The sequence below is a fragment of the Lagenorhynchus albirostris genome, chromosome 2 (genome assembly GCF_949774975.1).
Source record: "Lagenorhynchus albirostris chromosome 2, mLagAlb1.1, whole genome shotgun sequence".
Classification (NCBI taxonomy): Eukaryota; Metazoa; Chordata; class Mammalia; order Artiodactyla; family Delphinidae; genus Lagenorhynchus; species Lagenorhynchus albirostris.
In genome coordinates this window covers 52,789,349-52,809,368 of record NC_083096.1, presented here as the reverse complement: position 1 = coordinate 52,809,368, position 20,020 = coordinate 52,789,349, and the positions used below count along the sequence as shown (strand labels likewise).

General features: G+C 46.7%; 1 protein-coding gene across 1 annotated transcript in view; it reads right to left on the bottom strand.

Moving 5' to 3' along the window:
* Positions 1–20,020, bottom strand: part of ASTN1 (astrotactin 1) — a 325,315-nt gene that overhangs the window by 153,458 nt on the left and 151,837 nt on the right. The window contains exons 3-8 of the mRNA XM_060142171.1: positions 19,150–19,543; positions 17,592–17,738; positions 16,423–16,530; positions 11,738–11,887; positions 10,591–10,758; positions 2,806–2,890 (exon numbers count right to left, since the gene is read on the bottom strand). Coding sequence (XP_059998154.1) covers positions 2,806–2,890; positions 10,591–10,758; positions 11,738–11,887; positions 16,423–16,530; positions 17,592–17,738; positions 19,150–19,543 — 1,052 coding nt within the window. The remainder of the gene's footprint in view (positions 1–2,805; positions 2,891–10,590; positions 10,759–11,737; positions 11,888–16,422; positions 16,531–17,591; positions 17,739–19,149; positions 19,544–20,020) is intronic.

Below are 20,020 nucleotides of genomic sequence, written 5' to 3'. Positions count from 1 at the left end.
GCATCCGATCCCTGATTTAAATCAAGATGTATGAATGTTCTACTTTTCATTTATCTTGTCATTTTATGAGGAAGATGCAGTCCTTTGTCTGGCACTTTTTTATGTACATGTAAACATGCTGCTTATCACTCCTGGTTCCATTATTCTCATGACAGTCACTTTTTTTCCCCTCCTAACAGTTGCTCCATTATTTTATTAGTGTCCAAAATGAGACCTTATAGACAGTGATGATCAGAGAATAATGGAAATTAGAGATGGAAATGATAGATTAGGTCTCCTTGTCTGTTTCCTGGGGCTAATGTTCCTGTCAGTCTCTAACTCAGGGCTCTAGCCTGTCTTATTTTAAATGACACCAACGTGGGGCCTCCACCATTTCCCTGGAGGCTCTTGTCTACATCCAAGACTGTCTCTACACACAGCCAGAGGGAATGATGAAGCCTTGTGCAATTACCCAGTGAAGTCAGGCCCATCGTCACATGATCTGTCTACAAGGCAAGGGATGTGGAGGCTTGAGCGATTAGCCACCAAATCCAATCACTGCAGAGAGCCAGCCTGGATCATTCAGGGCACAAAAGTGAAATGATTTTTTGTCATTGTTTACTTCAGCAGCAGGTATGCAGGCTAAGAGACAGAGAGCTGGTTATCCATCACCTTTTCCAATATTTTACTCAATATGAATCACAGTCAACTGAGATTTTCGGCCAGCACATAAGCTAAAATCTTGGCTCCTTGGCAACTATGCAAACATGTCAGAGGGCAGAGCGTAAGGGGACTGAACTGACTTTACATAACCATAGCAAATGGCACTCTTTATTCAAACTCCACTTGGCATCTATAAGCCAAGTTCTCTGCCCTTCCCACCAATCTTTCAACAACCGGCCATCTCATATGCATTTACCCTTCTCCAAACATCTTCCTCTACACTTTGTGGACTGCCTCCCTGATAAGATCACAAATTCAGTGGAACAACAGAGCCATCCTTCATTTTCACTGACACAAAAATTTCATGGCGTTTTGACTTCCCCCAAGTTTTCTGACCTGTGACTCAGATTTCCTTTCCTTAACTTCATTCTCTCTTGTCCTTATCCTTCAACTTCAACCTGTTCCAGCACATCTGCCCTCTTCGAACATCTACAGGCATCTATCATTCCATGACCTAGTTATCAGCTGGTCAAGTTCTCTGAGTGGGGTTCTTCTTCCCCTCCATCATAAATCACTCCTTTGGGCTCTTTAATCATTTTTATTGCTCTTCTCCAAACTCTCACCCATTTTTCTCCATATTTATTGCTTTGAGAGTCCAGAACCACATTCAGTATTCTAGGCTTGGGCTCCTCCGAATCATAGAGAGGAGGTTGAGCATCGAACTCAGGGCTAGGAGTCCTCCTTGGTGCCGCGGGAAGGGACGGTGATTTCTTTTCTCCACCTTGCCAGGCTACAAACACATTTCCACTCTGCAGTCTAAGCAATCACTCCGAGATGGCTTTTTTTTTTTTCCCCCGGTATGCGGGCCTCTCACTGTTGTGGCCTCTCCCGTTGCGGAGCGCAGGCTCAGCGGCCATGGCTCACGGACCCGGCCGCTCCGCGGCATGTGGGATCTTCCCGGACCGGGGCACGAACCTGCGTCCCCTGCATTGGCAGGCGGACTCTCAACCACTGCACCACCAGGGAAGCCCCGAGGTAGCTTTTGCCTTGATTTCTTTCTAGTTTCCCCTGTCCCATTGATTGCTATTATTAGGTAGCGTTCATTGATCCCTGTCTTCCCACACCCTCCTCCACAACCCAGCCAAGGCAGAAAGTAATCTCTCAGCACCCAAAACAAAGTAGAAAGTTGCTTTTAAAAGGCAATAGAAGGGCTTCCCTGGTGGCGCAGTGGTTGAGAGTCTACCTGCCGATGCAGGGGACACGGGTTCGTGCCCCGGTCCGGGAAGATCCCACATGCCGCAGAGCGGCTGGGCCCGTGAGCCATGGCCGCAGAGCCTGCGCGTCCGGAGCCTGTGCTCCGCCACGGGAGAGGCCGTAACAGTGAGAGGCCCGCGTACCGGAAAAAAAAAAAAAAAAAAAGGCAATAGAAGATGGATAGTGGTGATGGTGGCACAACAATGTGAATGTGCTTAATGCCACTGAACTGTACACCTAAGAATGGTGAAAATGATCATTTTTATCTTATGTATATTTTTTCTCCATGAAAAAATTCAAAAAAAGTAAAATGAATAAAATATAAAGCAATAGACAAGGTAACTATTTTATCCCAGTTGTCTGTGCTTGGGGAAAAGCAAAGATCTTACAAGAAATGGTAATTGGAGATCAGGTGAAAATCCTTTGACTCAATGCCAAGCACTCCCTGAGTCGTTGCATTTCACCCTCTCTGACAGTACTGGTGAAAACAAGTTTCCACTCATATCAGTCTTGCAAAGCTCGTTGAGCTCTGGGAGAGCTACACTGGAGTGTGTGCAACTTCACGTGTCTCCAACAAAATCATCAGCTAAGTTCTATCTGTGGAATCCTCGTGGCTGATGGCGGTGTGAAAAGGAAGAGAGGGACAGCTTGATTCCCAGATCCCAGCTGGAGGCTTGGGGCTGCGAGTCAGAGGCATCACCTCTGAACTCGTAAATGGAGAGGAAGATGAGATGGACACCACTGGGATGGTGTAAACATGGAAACGCACAGTGACACGTTCATCCGTTTGCTGTTCAGAATAGAACCACCCTTTAGCTCTGTCCCTCTCCACACAATTGCTCCACGTCACGTCCGCGTGAGGGAGCGGTGACGTCCGGGAACTGGCTAACTCGCCGTCCCCTCACTTACCCTTGGTTGGTTCCCCATTCATTCCGAATGCAAAGATGCTTGTGCACTGGATCCTTCATGTAACCCTCGTAGCAGAGGCATTCCCCTTAGAAGCAGGGTGAGGAAGAAGAAAAAGAAACAAGAAGAAATTGATTAACATGTCTGTGTTGGAGAAAATTAATATGAAATGATCACATCAAACTAACACTGGCACGGATGAGACCATAAATCCTATTATGCCACACATGCCCATCTCCACTGCCCACGTGAAGGAACACACCACCAATCTCTCCATTTTCACTACGTGATAACTTTCACTAGTTGAGGACACTAACGTTTACAAAGCACCTATTACATGTGCTCTGCAGACACAAAGTCCAAGAACTCCTTGAGCAAAGGGACTCCTTCATTGTTATTTTCTCAGTGGCCAGTATACTGCAAGACACATATTAGATGATCAACACATGTTTGAAGACCACATAAGTGAGTTATTTCATCAAATGTTTCTAAGAAATTTGAAAAGTACATATGATTAGCCATGCTATCCTCATGAGGGAAATCGAGGCTCAGAAGAATTAAGGGATCTAGAGACAGATTGAAATGGCAGAGTTAATATCTGAACCTATGTCTGTCTGACTCCAGACCTTTTTTCCCAACCAGGCCATGCTGCTAGCCCAAGAACAACTGCTGTATTTAGAGGAGGCCACTTATACCTATCACAGTTTTATAAGAACTCTGGGTTTTTATTTTTAAGTGAAAATGGCTCATTACCTTGGTGCTGATAAACAGAAGAATCATCTATGTTTGTTTAGGGTATCACTATGTTTCATTATCATTACTTACTTCAACAGTGTACCAAGAGGTCCACGACCCCTCTGGAGTCGTATGTGAAACTGTACATATGTGTATGAACATCTTTCCTCAGCAGGCCTCCATAACACTCATCAGATTTATAAGCAAATCCAAGACCTCCAAAAGATTAAGAAGCATTGCTCTACTTAGTCTGACTTTGAAGAAAACTGTAACTGCTTCCTTATATTAATAATTCCTTAGGCAATGCTACATATCCCTAAGCTGCTGAAACCAGTTCCACTGAAGCACTGGTACTGTCTTTTTCACTGGCTGGTTATTTAATTTATAGGTAGTGAAAGAACAGAGTGTGACTTCCTAAAATTTGGAAGTTACAAAGGTGCCAGACCCTAGGGAGACAAAGGATAAGGTTTCTTTATCTTCCTGGGAAGAAACACTCAAAAGTGAAGGGGCCTCACAGTTATGGGGGCAAGGACTGGGAAGGCTCTGAGCAAGAAGTTTTTGTTAGGATCTAAGTGCATCCGTTCTTGTTGAGACTGACCTATAAGCTACTGTCCATCAGGGTCTCACTAACAGATAATACTCGTCTTCCTCTCCAACACCTGCTTAGTCAAGGTGCTGAGGAGTGGAGTAGAAATGAGTAACTTAGTTTGTGAGGGATCCACAGGGAGTGTTAGATCAGTATTTTGCCTCCTGTATGACAAACTCAAGCTTCCTTGCAGGCTAGATTCACAATAGGGTGAAACTTATTGGCTTCAGTGGTGCTGAGCTGTATCTAGGAGCGGTCTGGGAGCTGGGAGTCGAACATAGGAAAACACAGCGGAAAATTCGGTAGCTGATGATAAGGCTTTCAGGTGAAGGCTGTTTCTCTGATAGAAGGAAAGATAACGAGGGCAAGGACCAGAGGAGGGCAAAAGAAGCAAAGTACCAGGAGCCAGGCTTCATACCGTATCAATTCCAAAGAAAGCATGGACTCTAGGCTATAAGCTACACAAGAGCAGGAACAAGCTAGTTTTTCCTATATTTGAGGAGACCTTTTATAAATACTGTGTAATGGAAAATAAACAAATTAATTAAAGAGTGTGTCCCAAATTTATAGATACCATCACCACCACCTCTCCCCAAGGTGCCAATATCAAGCCAACTAATGGGTCAAGGACCCAGAAATGATTCGCCCTTAAGGAGATCATCTTTCAATTTCCTTGTGGACATTAGGCATGGATATGATATTACAAAACAGGAAGGAATCTCAAGAGGTTGTCAAACCCATCAGTCTGACTCTTACAATGTTCTTAACTGGATGGCTTTGACAAAAAAAGGTAGTCCACCTTCCACACCTGATATCTAGTTACCACAACACATGTAAAAATAAATGCAGTAACAACTCAGAGCTCGAGCAGAGCTTGATTTTCCTAATGCTGGCAATATCTACCATTTGTAGAGCACGTTTACCTTTCTCAAATTGCCTTCACAGTCATTATCCCCTGATGAGATTTCCATCATTCATTACTATGTGGGGACACACTACTGACAACAAGTAAAGCTTTCCTCCATATAATGTTATACGCAGCCCGGAGTCAGAGCAACAGAGACATTTTTCAAACATATCATGTTAGAGTTTGAGGATTTCCAAAATTCGTCTCTTAAATCATCCTCATTTCCGGAACTCACCAAACTTCCCTCTTCTGTATTCCTCCTCAAAACCAGTCTGGCCATCTACGTTGAAAGGAGCTCAGACTTGATGAGGGAAGTTGCTATGGCAACCAACTGCTAAATCTTGACTTTAAGAGGGGTTTCGTGCAAGCACAGGCTCTGACTGTTAGCTGTGAATTTTAAAGACCCCACAAGGGTGTTGGATGCCCTCCTAAGCTAGAAGTGTTACAGTCTCTGCATCTGCTGTGACAGATGGCAGGGAACACATGACGTGCCGACTCTGTGGTGGTGTTCATAGGAATCCAACAGAGAGACGTGTCACGGCCACAGAGAAGTGCCCAACTGGGATGGAGCGTGCCCTGCAGGAGGCACTCACAGACAACTACGCTGCCAGAGAGTAGAAGCCCACCCAAGAGATGATCTGTGCAGGGCCTGGAGATGCCTACACTGGATCTGTGCTTGGTACCCTGAAGGCAGATGCTGACACGCAGTGCCTTCCAGTCATTTCCCATTCCATAGATGGATGGGGCACAAATCTCATCGAACGATTGAAGAAAGACCTTGAAGCTAGGGCTCCTCAGACATGACTGGGCTCACCACAAGTTCTTCGTGACATAACTACAGATCAAGGCCAAAAGTCCTGATCACCTCCATCCTTCAGGTAGCAGTTGACTTTTATTAAAGTCAATTGGGTACGCTTCATCCAAAAAGGGAAATCTTTGTCAGACATCTGGGCTTGAATAATATCTAATTGCCTGGTCTCCTCTCCTGGGCAGACACCAGGCAAGAGGTAGGCTCAGAGTCAAACAACCCCACACGACTCCGGGAGGGCAGACAGAGGGAAATAGGCCAAAAGTACACCTTGAAGGGAGGTGCTTTAATTGAGCCACAAAAGAGAGTTTGGGATGAGTGGGCAATCCAGGTGGCAGGAACAAAATGGGAGCTGTGCTACCCCACCTAACTAGGTTCTAAAAACCAGGGAAGACTACAGGGAGAGAGAGAGGCCCTTATTCAGAGTAAGGAAAGGGGAGGAGGGCTAGAGTGAGTCTGGAAAACTGGTCCAATGCCCCTCACCAGATTTTACACATTTCTTCATGGTTGGGGCCAGCCTATGGAAAGATCTGGGACAGAAGGAATTTCAGTGACCATCTTGGATGGTGATTAAAACTTGATTTAGCTTGGAAGTGCATGCTCCTTGCAGACTCATAAAAGCTACATCTTGAAAAGGGCAGTGAGGGTCTGTGGCCAGAACTGAAGGGGGCTGTGAAATCAGGCAGGTGTGTGAAGCCTCCACAGCTGCCCATATGGCGGAATAAACGCCAGGAATGCAGAAGAAAGAGAAGTTGCTGAGGCCAGTTAGTCTGTGTTGCCCTCAGAAAACAAGCCAACATACAACCACCACAAAAACCCTTAGAAAGTACAGGAAAAGTCAACCCCTGGCTGGATTCATCGGGGCATTAAGCATTACAATTTCAGTGGTTTGCTGTTAGCCCCACGTGACCAGAGACACACCCAGGGTTACTAACCTAGGATGATCTGAGAGAGGATGTCAGTGTGCAGTTGGCAGAGGGCTTCCGGGCTAAGGGCTTTAGGTACATTACGTCCCTCCCAGATAGCACGTTGCTAGAATGCAAAAGGGAGGCTGGAGTGGAAAACGGTCTCAAGTCTCTTCCAGCTCCAGTCCTTCTGTAGATTCCTGACACATCTGCAGAAGGTCTGGGCAGCCACCTTCTATAAACTGTACCAGGGTAATTGATATAAAGAGGGCATAACAATGCTTATTTTTCTTCTGTCCTTTTTCTCCTTCCCTAGTGTGTTAGTTTTCTATAGCTGCCATAAAAAATTATCACAAACTCAGTGGTTTAAAACAACAGAAATATATTATCTTGCAGTTCTGCTGGTCAGAAATCTGATATGAGTCTCACTGGGCTAAAAACAAGATGTCTGTAGCGCTATGTTCCTTTCTGGAGATTTGAGGGGAGAATCTGTTTCCTTGCCTTTTCCACCTTCTGGAAGATGCCCACATTCACTGGTTCCTCAACCTTCAAATCCAGCAATGGCTGGTGGAGTCCTTTTCATGTCGTATCACTCTGGCCTCTTCTGCCCCTCTCTTCCACTGTTAAGCACCCTTGTGATTACATTGGGCCCACCTGGTTAATCCAGATACTCCCCTTATTTTAAGATCAGTTGTCTAGCAACCTTAATACCATCTGCAACTTGAATTCCTCTTTGCCAGGTAACGTGACATTTTCACAGGTTCTGGGGATTAGGTCGTGAACATCTTCGGGGGCCCATTTAGCCTCCTACCATACCTGGTACTCTGGACCTCTGTGCAGGTGATGAGTAAACACACACTTAAGTTTGAAACACGTTGGAAGGATGCCTGAGGAGAGCTTCAGGCACTGGATGGTGCTCCTTTGCAGTGACTGAGTGCCTGTTTGTGTGTTTGTTTGCATGTGTGAAAAAGTATACACGTGCACTTGCACAGTTCCACCCATCCATGTGGGCAGACCCCTCGGCATGGCTGGGAAAGCACATGTCCCAACACCATGACATTTCCAAGTGAGTTAGCTGGAGGACTGCAAAAATAACGTCGACTTGACTTGCAGCCAATGCCCACACTCAGCTCTTTGGAGAAAGGCTTTAGGATGGAGTGTGGGAGGCGATAAAGTTTCTTACTGACGAGCACGTGGGATGGCCACATCATCCCAGGCACAGACAGAAGCAGGGCAGGAAGGGGGAGGGTTTCCAACCCCAGCATTAATGAAAATGGAAGTCCCTGCAGTATCATTTCTCAGCGGCTACCCCGGAATGAAGATGTCGCACCTTAGTTCTGTGGTGGGTTCTTATTTTTAACCTCTCTCCCTGGCTTTCCAGTTGGAAATTCATTAATTGTCACAGACACTGGGAAGCCACTAGCAGGGGAGGGGCTTCCCAAAGTCATTTTCAGTAAGGATTAGAAATGAGACATCCAGGAGGGATTGAAGAGGTGATGGGAGCTTTGCTATGGACAAGCAGGTTCTTCAGCTTCTGGCTCAGGAAACAGTGATGCTTAGCAACGGTGATCGCTTGAATAGTGTCACAGTGACAAATACGTTGGCTCTGACCTGTCCGGGGGAATTAAGCAACCCTTTACAATCCCACTTCTGCTCTGATTTCATGGTAGACAGAACATCTGCCTTAGGTAGCTGTGGGGCTTCGGGCAAGTCGTGTAACTTCTTGGGGAATTCGAGCATTGACCTAAAGGAAGGAGGAGTTTATCTCTAAGACCCTCCAAGCTTAAAACACCAATCCCTCTTTCCACCTGTAATTCAAAGTGCTTCCTGTTCTTTAAAAACCTCAGGTGAAGCTTCCAAGGCCCTCTGGAGATCACGCTTCTCTCAGAAGCGAGTTTAACAAGTGAGGTGGTCCACGGTCTCCTAATCCAAGTCAGAGGGGACCAGAGACTAGCTCAGTTGCATGGAGAGGCCCCACCTCTGAGACGAGCCTGCTTTTCTCTCCCGAGCCCACTGGCTTTTGGGCATGGTGCACGGCCCATCTGTCTAGTTTGGTGTTTGCCTGACAGCGTGGGAGGAGCAGCAAGTAAGCACAGTCTTAGACATCATATGTTTAAAATGCTGTACTTTCTCCTTCATAGGGGGACCTAGAATCTCTGTGATTGGCCCACGTAACAACAACTTTTAGACCTATGAAGGTGAACTTTTGATGTTGCAGTTACCTGTTACTCCCCCAGAGAGCTACAGCAATGGACTGTAACACAAGTAACAGCTAGATCTCTTGGAGTCAACCTCTACTAATATCCTTCTACCCAGGCACCTTAAAATGATGCGTGTGTGTGTGTGTGTGTGTGTGTGAGAGAGAGAGAGAGAGAGAGAGAGAGAGAGAGAGAGTGTGTGTGTGTGTGTGTGTGGAGGAGGGGGGCTGTAAGCGAGGTACAGAGAGCTGGAAGAGCTGGCCCTAGACTCCAGCAATGTTTCACCTGGGGATCTTAGACATCAGTACCTCCCCTTCCTTGCTTCTTAGGCATCTTACCACTCCTCTGGGAAGGAGCTATCTGTGGTACTGAACCTACTGGAAATAGGTCTTTATAGACTACCATAGAGGAACCCCTTCTACAATGAAAGGGCAAAGCAACCTGGGATGAAGGATCCATACTCCTTGGAGCTCAAGAAGCACTGAGAGCACCCCAGTACATGCTGTGTATGAACTCAAACCCCTTCTCTCAGAGCAGCCCCAGCCCCCCTAGATAATATAACAGCCTGAAAGATGGCTATACCCTTTCACCCAGTAATCTCTCTTCTGAGACTTATCTGAATAAAATAACTTCAAACATGCCCTACATTTATGTGGAAAGATATTCATTTTAGTAGTGTTCATAAAAATTTAAAATTTAATGCGTCTTACATGTCAAATAATAGGGGACTATTTAAATAGGAGCTATGATATAGACATACAGTGGAACACCAAATGGCCATTAGAATTACGTTATTGAGGATTATTTAGTGGTTCTGGAAAATTCCCATGATAGAATGTTAAGTGAAAAAAATCAAGAAAACTCTACTGGACTTGGTGTGCTTACAAGCCTCTAAGAATCAGGCATAGATAAAAGATCGGAAGGGAGGAAAGACATTAAATTTTTTAAATTATTTCTGCAGGAGATAGAATTATAGATGATTATCATTTTCTTCTATAAGCTTTTCTAATTTTCCCATTTTTTTAAAATTAATTAATTAATTTTTGGCTGCACTGGGTCTTCGTTGCTGCACGTGGGCTTTTTTTTTTAGTTGCGGTGAGCGGGGGCTACTCTTCATTGCCGTGCGCGGGCCTCTCATTGCGGTGGCCTCTCTCATCGTGGAGCACCGGCTCTAGGTGCGTGGGCTCTAGAGCGCAGGCTCAATGGTTGTGGCGCACGGGCCTAGCTGCTCTGCAGCATGTGGGATCTTCCCGAACCAGGGCTCAAACCCACGTCCCCTGCATTGGCAGGTGGATTCCTAACCACTGCGCCACCAGGGAAGCCCCCCATATTTTCTACAATAAACATGCATAAAAGTTTAGCCCCCTTGGCTGATATCCCCTGACTGGAGGGCACATGGGCTGTGGAGGTCACAGCGAGCTGATCTGTCTGGCTTGGGGCTACAGTTAGGAGGCTTCCAAGGCTTCTGCCAGAAGATGACCTCACATTTTAAGCCAGCCAGCTCAGGGGCTCACCCACATGCTGCCAGCTTGCACAGTCTTGGCTCCCAGGGGTAATGGGTCAGTTGAGAGGGATGGCCTGGATTTTGAGGGGTAGTTGCAAGAGGCATGAACTCTGACAGTTACCCTCTGCCCGGTGCTCCCGCCTACCAGTTTCGGGGTCACACTGGTGTTCACAGGGGTCCAGGAGCCGCCGGGCACAAAGGTCCATGGCCCAAGGCCCACTGGAGTTCTGCTGAGAGAAGAGAACCACTTGGGCAGGGTTCAGCCAGTCGCTGGCATCCAGCTGGCTCCCCTCCAGCAAGATGAAGCGGCTCCCTGCAGGGGGAGAGAGAGGAGGCATGCCCGTGTGTGCCCACAGCATACACACACATTACTGAAGACAGGCTGAGCGATGCTCTGCAGATTAGCCCCCACCCGAGGTCATTACTTCTACCAACCCTGGCCCGCCACGAGTCACAGAGCAAGGGATCAGCAGATGGAGAGTCGGCCAACACTTGGATCTCCCGCCATATCATCCCCTGCTGCCTTGTCCCATCCCATGTCTACTAGTGTGGACCCAAGGGATACAGGGACAGAGCAGCTCTGTGATGGCCGTGGCACGGCTCCATCAGACCCTGGCAGTCGTCCAAGGAACGGAGACCTGCTGCCTGTCTTCAGTTGCCATGAAAATAAATAGCAGGCCCTCTAACACTCCAGACAGTCCCCACCTGTTTTCAGCCTTACGGCAACCAAGAGAACAGACATTAACAAGTCAATTAGGTGCTCTGGGCTTAACTAATTCAGGGACTCTCAGAATGTATATTATTCCCTCATTATATCAGGGTCCCCCTGGATGAAAGTAAATTATTGCTTCAGAGTTCTAGGCTCATAGCAAGTTACTGCAATTAGGAATTTCTCACCAGGCATATCAAACGGAAACGTGGCTAACGCTTAAACATTCTATTACTCCACTTAGCTTTTCCCCATTCAAAGGCTAAGAGAATCTTGGTGTCTATGTACCTATAGCCAGTATGCCCTGCATTTATCCACAAAGACAGGTGCTTAATTAAAAACAAACAGAAATGGGAAATGGGCATAGAAAGGAGGAGGTGATCTGTTCTTATTTTTTTTTTAACCTGCTTTCTGATTTCATCAGTGGACGACCTAACTTTGTCCTAAGTCTTTCTTATCCAGGTTTATTTTTTCCTCACTAATAGGTAACAGGGCTCCCTGGCTTGTCTATATTTTCCCTGCCCACCCTGAAACATTCTCCTCGGGGGAGGGGCAGAGGTGGCGTCCTCAGAGGTGGACTTACCATCAGCGATCAGGTGCTCGGGGACGTGCAGGGTGATTTTGACAACGAGAGGGCAGCTGACGTGAGAGGAACACACAAGGCCGATCACGCAGCTGGTGATGCTGATCAACGTCAAGGTGGTCTTATTCACAGGACTTCGGGGAGAGCCCACTGAAAATAAGGCAAAAGCAAGACACTTGATGGGAAAAATCTCGGTAGTGAAGGGCCATCTCGGCCTTTTGCTGCTCAACCTGGAAAACAGGGGAGGCAGCTGGCAAACCCAGCCCAGGTGGGAAATGTGTCTAGTGCGTGAGCTCAGTGACTTTCACCCTCATGGAACACCATGTCATCGCCTGGTGTCAGAGGGGACTGGGCCACTGGTGGTCCTCAGAGTCAACAATGGTCAGCTGAGCAAGTCTTCTGCATGCCTCCTGGGCCAGGTCACAAGAGAAATCATAAAGGAGGGCACTGTCCCCCTCTACTCGCCTGGCAGGGCTCCAACCTCTTGCCCAAGGGTGGTGGGAATGCTTTTACCCTACGCTGGAACTCCCTGCACTTCCCATGGCTTTCCACAGAGGGCGCTCTCACCAACCAGCTTCTCCACTCCTGGGGTTCAAACTACCTCTCACCTACTCTGTGGGTGAGAGTCCAGGGCTTGGAAGGAGGAAAACAAGGAACGTCTGCTCTATACAAGTAGAAGATATTGTCACACCAGAAGGCTCTCCCCAGTCCTGCAGTCCTTGGGGTAAGGTTATAAATGGAAGCTTAGGGAGAAAATATGAAAGCTGAGGGATAAGAAACACTTCCAAGTAGCTGGGGACAGGGCTAAGAAGGGAGGTTTTGGGGGTGTTTGTTTGGTTTTGGTGGAGAGGATAAAATGGTAGTAAGAAGAGGGACCTTTCACATGGAAACAGAACAGATGTGGGAAAGCAAGAAAGCAAAGCAAGCTGCCAACAAAATGTATGAATACTTGGGAATTTTCTTACAGTCTGTGTTAATATTTATTATTGATAGCAATGAAAGGCATCTATTATGGCTGACAACGTGCTAAGTGTTTTACATACATTATTTTAAATATTTGCTTCCTTACAATAAATCTATGAGTCTGTACAGTACCTCCCCACTTTATAGATAAGGAAAATAAGTCTCAAAGAGATTAACCTTACAGTGATAGTTAACACTTATGAATAAGTGTAATTACCTGTCAGGCACCTTACACCTGACGTATCAGGTGTCTTACGTGTCTCACACCTGGGCATATCATTTAACGATGACAGACTGATGAGGCAGCTCCCACAGAAACAGTGCGTTAGAGAGGCTATAGGGCATGTCCGGGGTCAAGCAGCTACTAAGGAGGGGAGCTGGAATCAACACACAGATCCAGTGAGGTTACAGCCCCTAGACAATTCACTATTCAATCTCTGGGTCCAGTGGAGTCTTTGCAATTGCCGTTCTCAGGAACACGGGAAAAGATGTGGTCTATGGCTACACACATCTTTTCTGGGAGCAGGTCCCCTGAGTGGGTGTGTTGGCAATAGCTGGGAGGGAGTGATTGCAGGGTGGCAGGTGGCCTCTGGATCCCCTGTCCCTTGCTACCTGGAGATTTTCTATTCATGTTAGTACCCTTCCAACACGGAGTCTATTTCCCACACTTACACATTTTTTCCTCCAGCCCATACCAGGCCTGAGCAGCGCCCAGATCCGCCACCCGAATGGCCCTCAGGCACTCAAATGCGATATCCAAAACTGGGCTCTGCACCCTCCTTCCAACCCTGCTCTCCCTACCATTTCCACTGCCCAGCGAATGGCACTGCCGTCTACTTGGTTCCTCAAGCCCCCAAACACCATCATGTCTATCTCTTCCCTCTCTTTCATAAGCCACCCCCACTCCCCACCAATGCCATTAAATCTTTTTTCATTCTGTGCCCCAAATTTCTCTTGCTCCATCCTCTGCATCCCTACCTTGGTCTATCATCTCACCCCTGGACTATGGCAACAGCCATCCACCCAGTCTCCCTGCCTCAACTTCCCCCTGCTCTCACCTATCCTCCACGCTGCCTTAGAGGGATCGTTCACAAAGCAGAGCAGACCAGGGCTTTGCTCTTTAAAAAACCTTCAGTGACTCCAGCTGAAGTGTCAGGTCTAAGTCCTTCAGTCAAGGGAGATCTCCTGATCTTCCAGCCTTATTTCCGAAGCAGACCACAGGCTGCCCCAGAAGCTTTATTCTAGTCAACTATTTCCTGCTCTCTGACTAGACAATTATTGTTTATGTCCCTGTGACTCTGCACATACTATGGCCTCCTCCACAGAATGCCATTTTGTCACCTTGTCAGCCTGGTATACACCTACTCTTCAAGTCTCAGCTCAAACAATATCTCCCTGTAAACACTTCCCTGAAACCTTCAAGAACCGATTCTCACTCATTCCTTGCTGTTCCTCCCGCCCTTGTGCACCCTGCTGTTACAGCCCTTCTCACACAGTGTAGTCACTGTTTACAGGCACTTGCTCTCCTGTGATGGCAAAATGACTTGCTGCTCTGCCTCTTGTCTCTCTGGTCCTTCTGCATCATCAACCCATCATCCAGAATCTCTACCTGACTTCAAAATTTCCAGCGGTCCCCTTTGACCTACAGAACCAAGTGCAAACCCATTAACATCGTGCGTGCACTGGTCCTCTAGCCTGTTATCCAACCCCATCCCTCCTATCCCTGTGTGCCTACATATTCAAATCCTGGATTACAACTACCACATTGAACTCCTTTTACTTGCTTGAAAATGCCATGTTCTTTTGTGCCTTCAAGGCTTTGTATCTGCTCTTTTCCTCTACTAAAATGCCCTTCCCCTAGATTTTCCTCTTTCAAGAAATTCTATGCATTGTATATAATCCAAGTCTAATTATTTTCTCCCTTTTTGCCTCCTTTTGCTGCCAGGTAGAATTAACTGTTCTCTCTTCTGAGTACTCATTTTACTTTATTTATATTATAAAATTAAGTCTTATCACTGTGCCATGTTTTCATGTTTCTACTACTGATCACAAAGCCTGACCCATGACAGGTGGGTTATAAAATTTCCTGCTGGCCTGATTGATGTATCCAGTTCAATTCAACAAACACCGCACCTATTATAGGCAAAATCCCTCACTAGGCACTTTGGAAAAATAAATTAGAAAAGCCCATCCGTAAGAAGCTTACAGTCTAGTTAAAAGCAATAAACAGTTGATGTACTAGGAGACCTTGGTATTTAAAAGTAACAATTTTATGTTGCAGAGGAACTCATTCTAATTCATTACTATAGATTTTCTTACACGGGATTTTATTAAAGCAGAACCCACCCTGCTTTGCTGTGGCCTAGGGTGGATGGGCCTAGGACGACTCTCTGCTGTATATAAATATGTAATGAACATCAAGAGGCAACAGTCTCACCTCAGGGATACTGGGGCACCAGACATTAGGCAACCCAGAGCCCCACTGATCTCTTCAGAAAAGTGGTGGGAAGAACTTTTGTACTGATGGCAGCAGAGCCTGCAGAACTGGAACTGAGGAATTAACAGGGCTTCCTTCAATCGCTGGGAAGAATTCCTCAGTACGTCAAGAACTCAGATGGAGGTGGGAGACAGCCAAAAGGTAGGTGTCTTGGGGGGGGGGGGCGGCACTGGTTGATTATTGGCTGGGGAAAATGTTATTGACTATCACACAAGATGACATCACTCAAATACCCTCCATTGTATCTCGACGGGCCCCTGTCTAAAATTCTTTAAGATGAAGTGCTGTAGAAACCCAAGGCTGCACTGTGGAGAGTTCTAACAGCAACACAATAGAGATCTCATAGTGTCTTGCCAGTCACCAAAAAGGCACATTTTAATATAATTAAGCCCTATGCGTGAGGTATTGTTAACCCATTTAATATGTGAGGAAACTGAGGCTCAGAGAAGTTGTTGTCTTTATCCAGTATCACACAGCAAGTACATGCTGAAGCTTTTTGGTGCCTGAACACAGACCTCCCTCAGTAACGATGGTGAGACCACAAAGTCATAGGCACTGGTAGCCACAGCTGCAACAGCCATGCCTGAAGCCACTGAACATCAGGGTGGAGAGTCACAGACCGTGGCTGCGTGAAAGGACAACTCTATCAACACTGAGAAGAATGAACAAACCCACCTGGGCCCTGCTAGGAGACGGGAGGGGACTTGGGCCCTGGGAGTCCTGTGATTCTGCTGGGCAGGGGATTAAAGGTCAAAAACCACTACACATGTTTTTCAGGCCACAGATCGTTCCTCAACTAACCCCACCCCCCAAGCTCTGCCTCACTCAATCCCAGGATGGCTGGGTAAGCGAGAGTAAATATACTGTCTATTTTTTCACGTATAACACACTTTATCAACTTTATTTCCTGTGTCTAAACAGCAAAATATGACTCCCGAGGCTTCCAGAAGGAATTGAGAGTCTTCTGACCAAGAAATAGCCTTTCAAACAACTTGGAAACTTGTTTGAGAGTGCCATTATCTGGGAGAGATGATTCTCTGAAATTTTCCACTCTAGGCTCTTCTTTCTTCCTTAGGAGGAAACACCAAGTCTGGTCCAAGAATTCTTCCTGCGGACACTGGCTTTGGTCCACAGAGCCCCCTCCCTGACCCAGCACCTCTGTAGCTCCCTGCCTTCCCCGCCCCATGGCCCCTCTCACCCCACTTTGCCCCTCTATCCTTCCTACCTCTACTGCGCCTTCGGCTCCGCGAGGGGTCAGTGTAAAAGGTCAGCTGGGGGTCATTTTCTGCCTCTGTGCTAGAATCCCCTTCAGGGTTCAGGAAGGCGGAACCAGCTGTAATGAAAAGACAAGGGCACAAACAGTGTCTTCAGTTTTGTCTTCATGACACCAAATCATTGGGCAAGTTCAAGGGGAAAACACGAGCAGGGTGACTGACAATCTGGGAGGAGTAGCCACAGGGATTGGAGCTTCCTGATACACAGATTTGTTGGAGAAGGAGACCTCGATATGACAGCCATCACTAGAGCCCTACATCCACCCAGCCCATGCTCCTACTGAGGAAAGCCACCTGCCAGAGAGGACCATCGTGGACGGTACGTGGAAAAGGAAGAAAGGGAAATTTCCCTCATTACACGTCATGATTCTGGTTGATAGAGGCTGGAATTATGTCCTAAGGGGCATATGTCTGTATGTCTTAATGTCTATATTGTATTTTTTAACTGGTTCTAGGATTAATATATATTCAATGTGAAAAAGAGAGAAAAGAATAAACAAAAGACCCCCACATGTTTAAAAGGAACAACGCTGATGTCCTCTAAATCCTCCAAGTCAGAGGAAGACTCTGTTAACATTTGATGAATACACTCTCCATCTTTTTCCTGATACAGAAGCAGATAAAGGTTTTTTTAAGTTCCCCTTAAAAATGGCATTCTGCCGTACCTTCTATTTTATAACCTAATTTTTCCCCATTGAATAGATGGGTGGGCAACTTTCCATATGAACAAATATAGATCTATAGTATCATCTTAAGCCACTGGCCGGGATACAGATGTGCAGGTAGTTAAGCAATTCCCCATTGACGGACATTTAAGCTACTTCCAATTTTTTGCTCTTTTAAACAATGTTGGGATGAACAGCCTTTTACACACATCTTTGCATACTTGTCCAATTATTATTTACTAAGTATAAATTCTCATTGCTAAAATTACTTGGTCAAAAGGTGTCTATACATTTAAATTTGTTGGTTAAGTAACACACAACAGGCCTGTAGAAAGACTGCGACCAAACACAGCCCCTCTAGCGATGCCTGAGAGTGGGGGTCAAGGATATTAACGGCCCTGCCTCTGCTGGTATTAAGGAAGCCACCTTCAAGCCCTAACACCAGACGCGGGTACCTCTTGCTTTGTTGTTGATCCTCTTTCTCTGGCTACTGGAGGTGTGAGAAAGCAGAGTGGCCTGCTGGTGGTTGGAGTCCACAGGGCTGGTAGCAATGATGTTATCTTTATACTTGTTCATCAGCGACAGCTTGGCATTGTCACTTCCTGTATAAGGAAAGGCCAAGACAGAAACTTTAAAAGGCCAAAGAAAGTGAGAGCAAGGAAATCTGCATGAACCAAGTACATGGGGTTTCACAGAAACTGAAATATGAAAGCTTTAAAGTGAGAGACTGGCAGAGACTGAAATGCTTCTTTTTGATTTCTAGGGGACTACAGAGTTATGAGAGAAGGGGTGAAGAAAGGAAATCCAATTCAACCAATTCTGTATTGACAGGGTCACCACGTGTGGCCGTTCGGTGAGATACAGACTGCAGATTTCTTTCCTTTGGTCAGCACAGAGTTTCACAGAAATTTGAATTTGAGCGCATTCAGGCGGAACCTGCCCCCTCTCTTTCATCCCAGTCTGCTCTGTTCCCTGTTGTTGACATCCAGCTCTCTCACATATTTGTGCTATCTGCCTGCTCCCCGAGTCTCTAATCACATGGCTACTTGGTGGGCTTAGCACGATGGCAGGTGCTATGGAATATACGAGATATTGAAGACACATCCCCTAGTCTCAAGGAATGTCTAGACTTTACACCTTATTAAGACATGCCTCGTCATAGGATCTTCTCTAGATAACAAGCAGAATGGAAACCTCCATGATGTGATTTCAAGCCCCACAGAAAGTCCACATACCTTAAGCAATATTCAGTTTCAAAAATGTCTTCTTCAAAGATAATTGGGCAGTTCCTTGAAGGATCATTGTCTTGGGGTTTTATCTACAGAGAGTTGTTATTTATAGCAGTATGAGAGATCGGCTATAAATGAGAAGTACAGTCATTTCCTCTCTGCATTTGACCGACTCTGGTCTTGTTCAGCCACATTAGCTCCAAGTCTCTTCCACCCAGTGTCTCATAGATGCACAAAGCATCTGAGGTCAAACAGTTTGATCGTATTCCTTTATTTTCTTTGAAGAAGTACATCCCTTGTAAAGACCACAGAGGTATGGGCAAGACAACACAACTAAAACACCCCAGGCCAAAGTCTCAGGAGTCATAGAAAAGAAAGATACCTCTGTCCCCTCCACTTCAATGGAAAATTGAATTGCCCACACAAACATACCACATACAAAAATGTCACACACGCACGTTGACCTTTTCTGCTACATCCCTATTTTCCCGAGGATTGCTCATTACATATGGAAAAGCCTCTAACCCACTCTTCTGTTGGATGTAAAAGTCCCTCTACTTCCAGTGCCAAGTGGAAGTGGAGAGGGATCCAATTCACCCTTGTTCTTCTGATTTCGTGTATTAGAAAACGGCTCCCATCATCTCAGGAAAATGCTTACGCTTCCTGCCCACCCGGGAAAGGGCACTGGCACATCCCATTATGTATGACAACCAGCCATGAAATTAGAAAACAGCTGTTCCCTACCCACTCTCTAGTGCCCTGAGACAAGGACCGAGGCACCCACCTGGCGTGAGGTCCATCCCTGCCTTCTCGTTGCAGCCCTGCAGGGAGTCGAGGGTGCGGGTAACCTGGCTGGCGAAGTCCTCCCCTCCGTTCATGCACTCCCTCTGCAGGTGGTGGCGCAGGTCAGTGATGTCGTACTCGTAGCCATCCAGGATGGGTGTCTCCCGGATGCTCAGGGTGCCGCTGGAGTTGTGGCCCTGCACGCGGGCATTGCGCAGACTCTCCCGCCCGTGCCCGCCGATCAGCACAGAAGGAATGTAGTGAATCTCATTGGCAGCCTCAGCGCTGGCACTCTTCTGGGGCTGGGGGACCCGGCGGCGCTTGCACCAGCGCCGGCGAGTGTACAGGATCATCACGAGGCACAAGATGGACAGCAGCAGCGCTATCATGCCACCCTAGGAAGAGAGGACAGCAGGTGGATGCAGGAAGATGGGTGAGCTCATCCCACCAAGGGGCCTCACCCCTCCCGCTGTTACCATCCATCACTCACCCATTAATTCATTCATTCACTTAGGTGCAGTACGTGCTTATAGCAAGCGTCACTCAGCAGTAAAGGGACAGTCTGCTGTGATCGGTGATCAGGGTGAAAGAAAAATGGAACTAGGATGATTAGTGCATCATTTCAAGTGATCCACGGTTGCTTCTGGCTTAGCAAACAATTTGAAGAAGAAAGAACTCTTTGTGATTGTGTGTGTGTGTGTGTGTGTGTGTGTGTGTGTGTGTGTGTGTGTGTGTGTGTGTGTGTGTGTGTGTGTGTGTGTGTGTGTGTGTGTAATTTCAGCTGCAGAAATAAGAGAGAGGGTTTTTTAAGGCAGATCTGCTATATGTAAAGCTGGTTTCAGGCCAATTTTTAGCAGTGGGATGGCATCTGG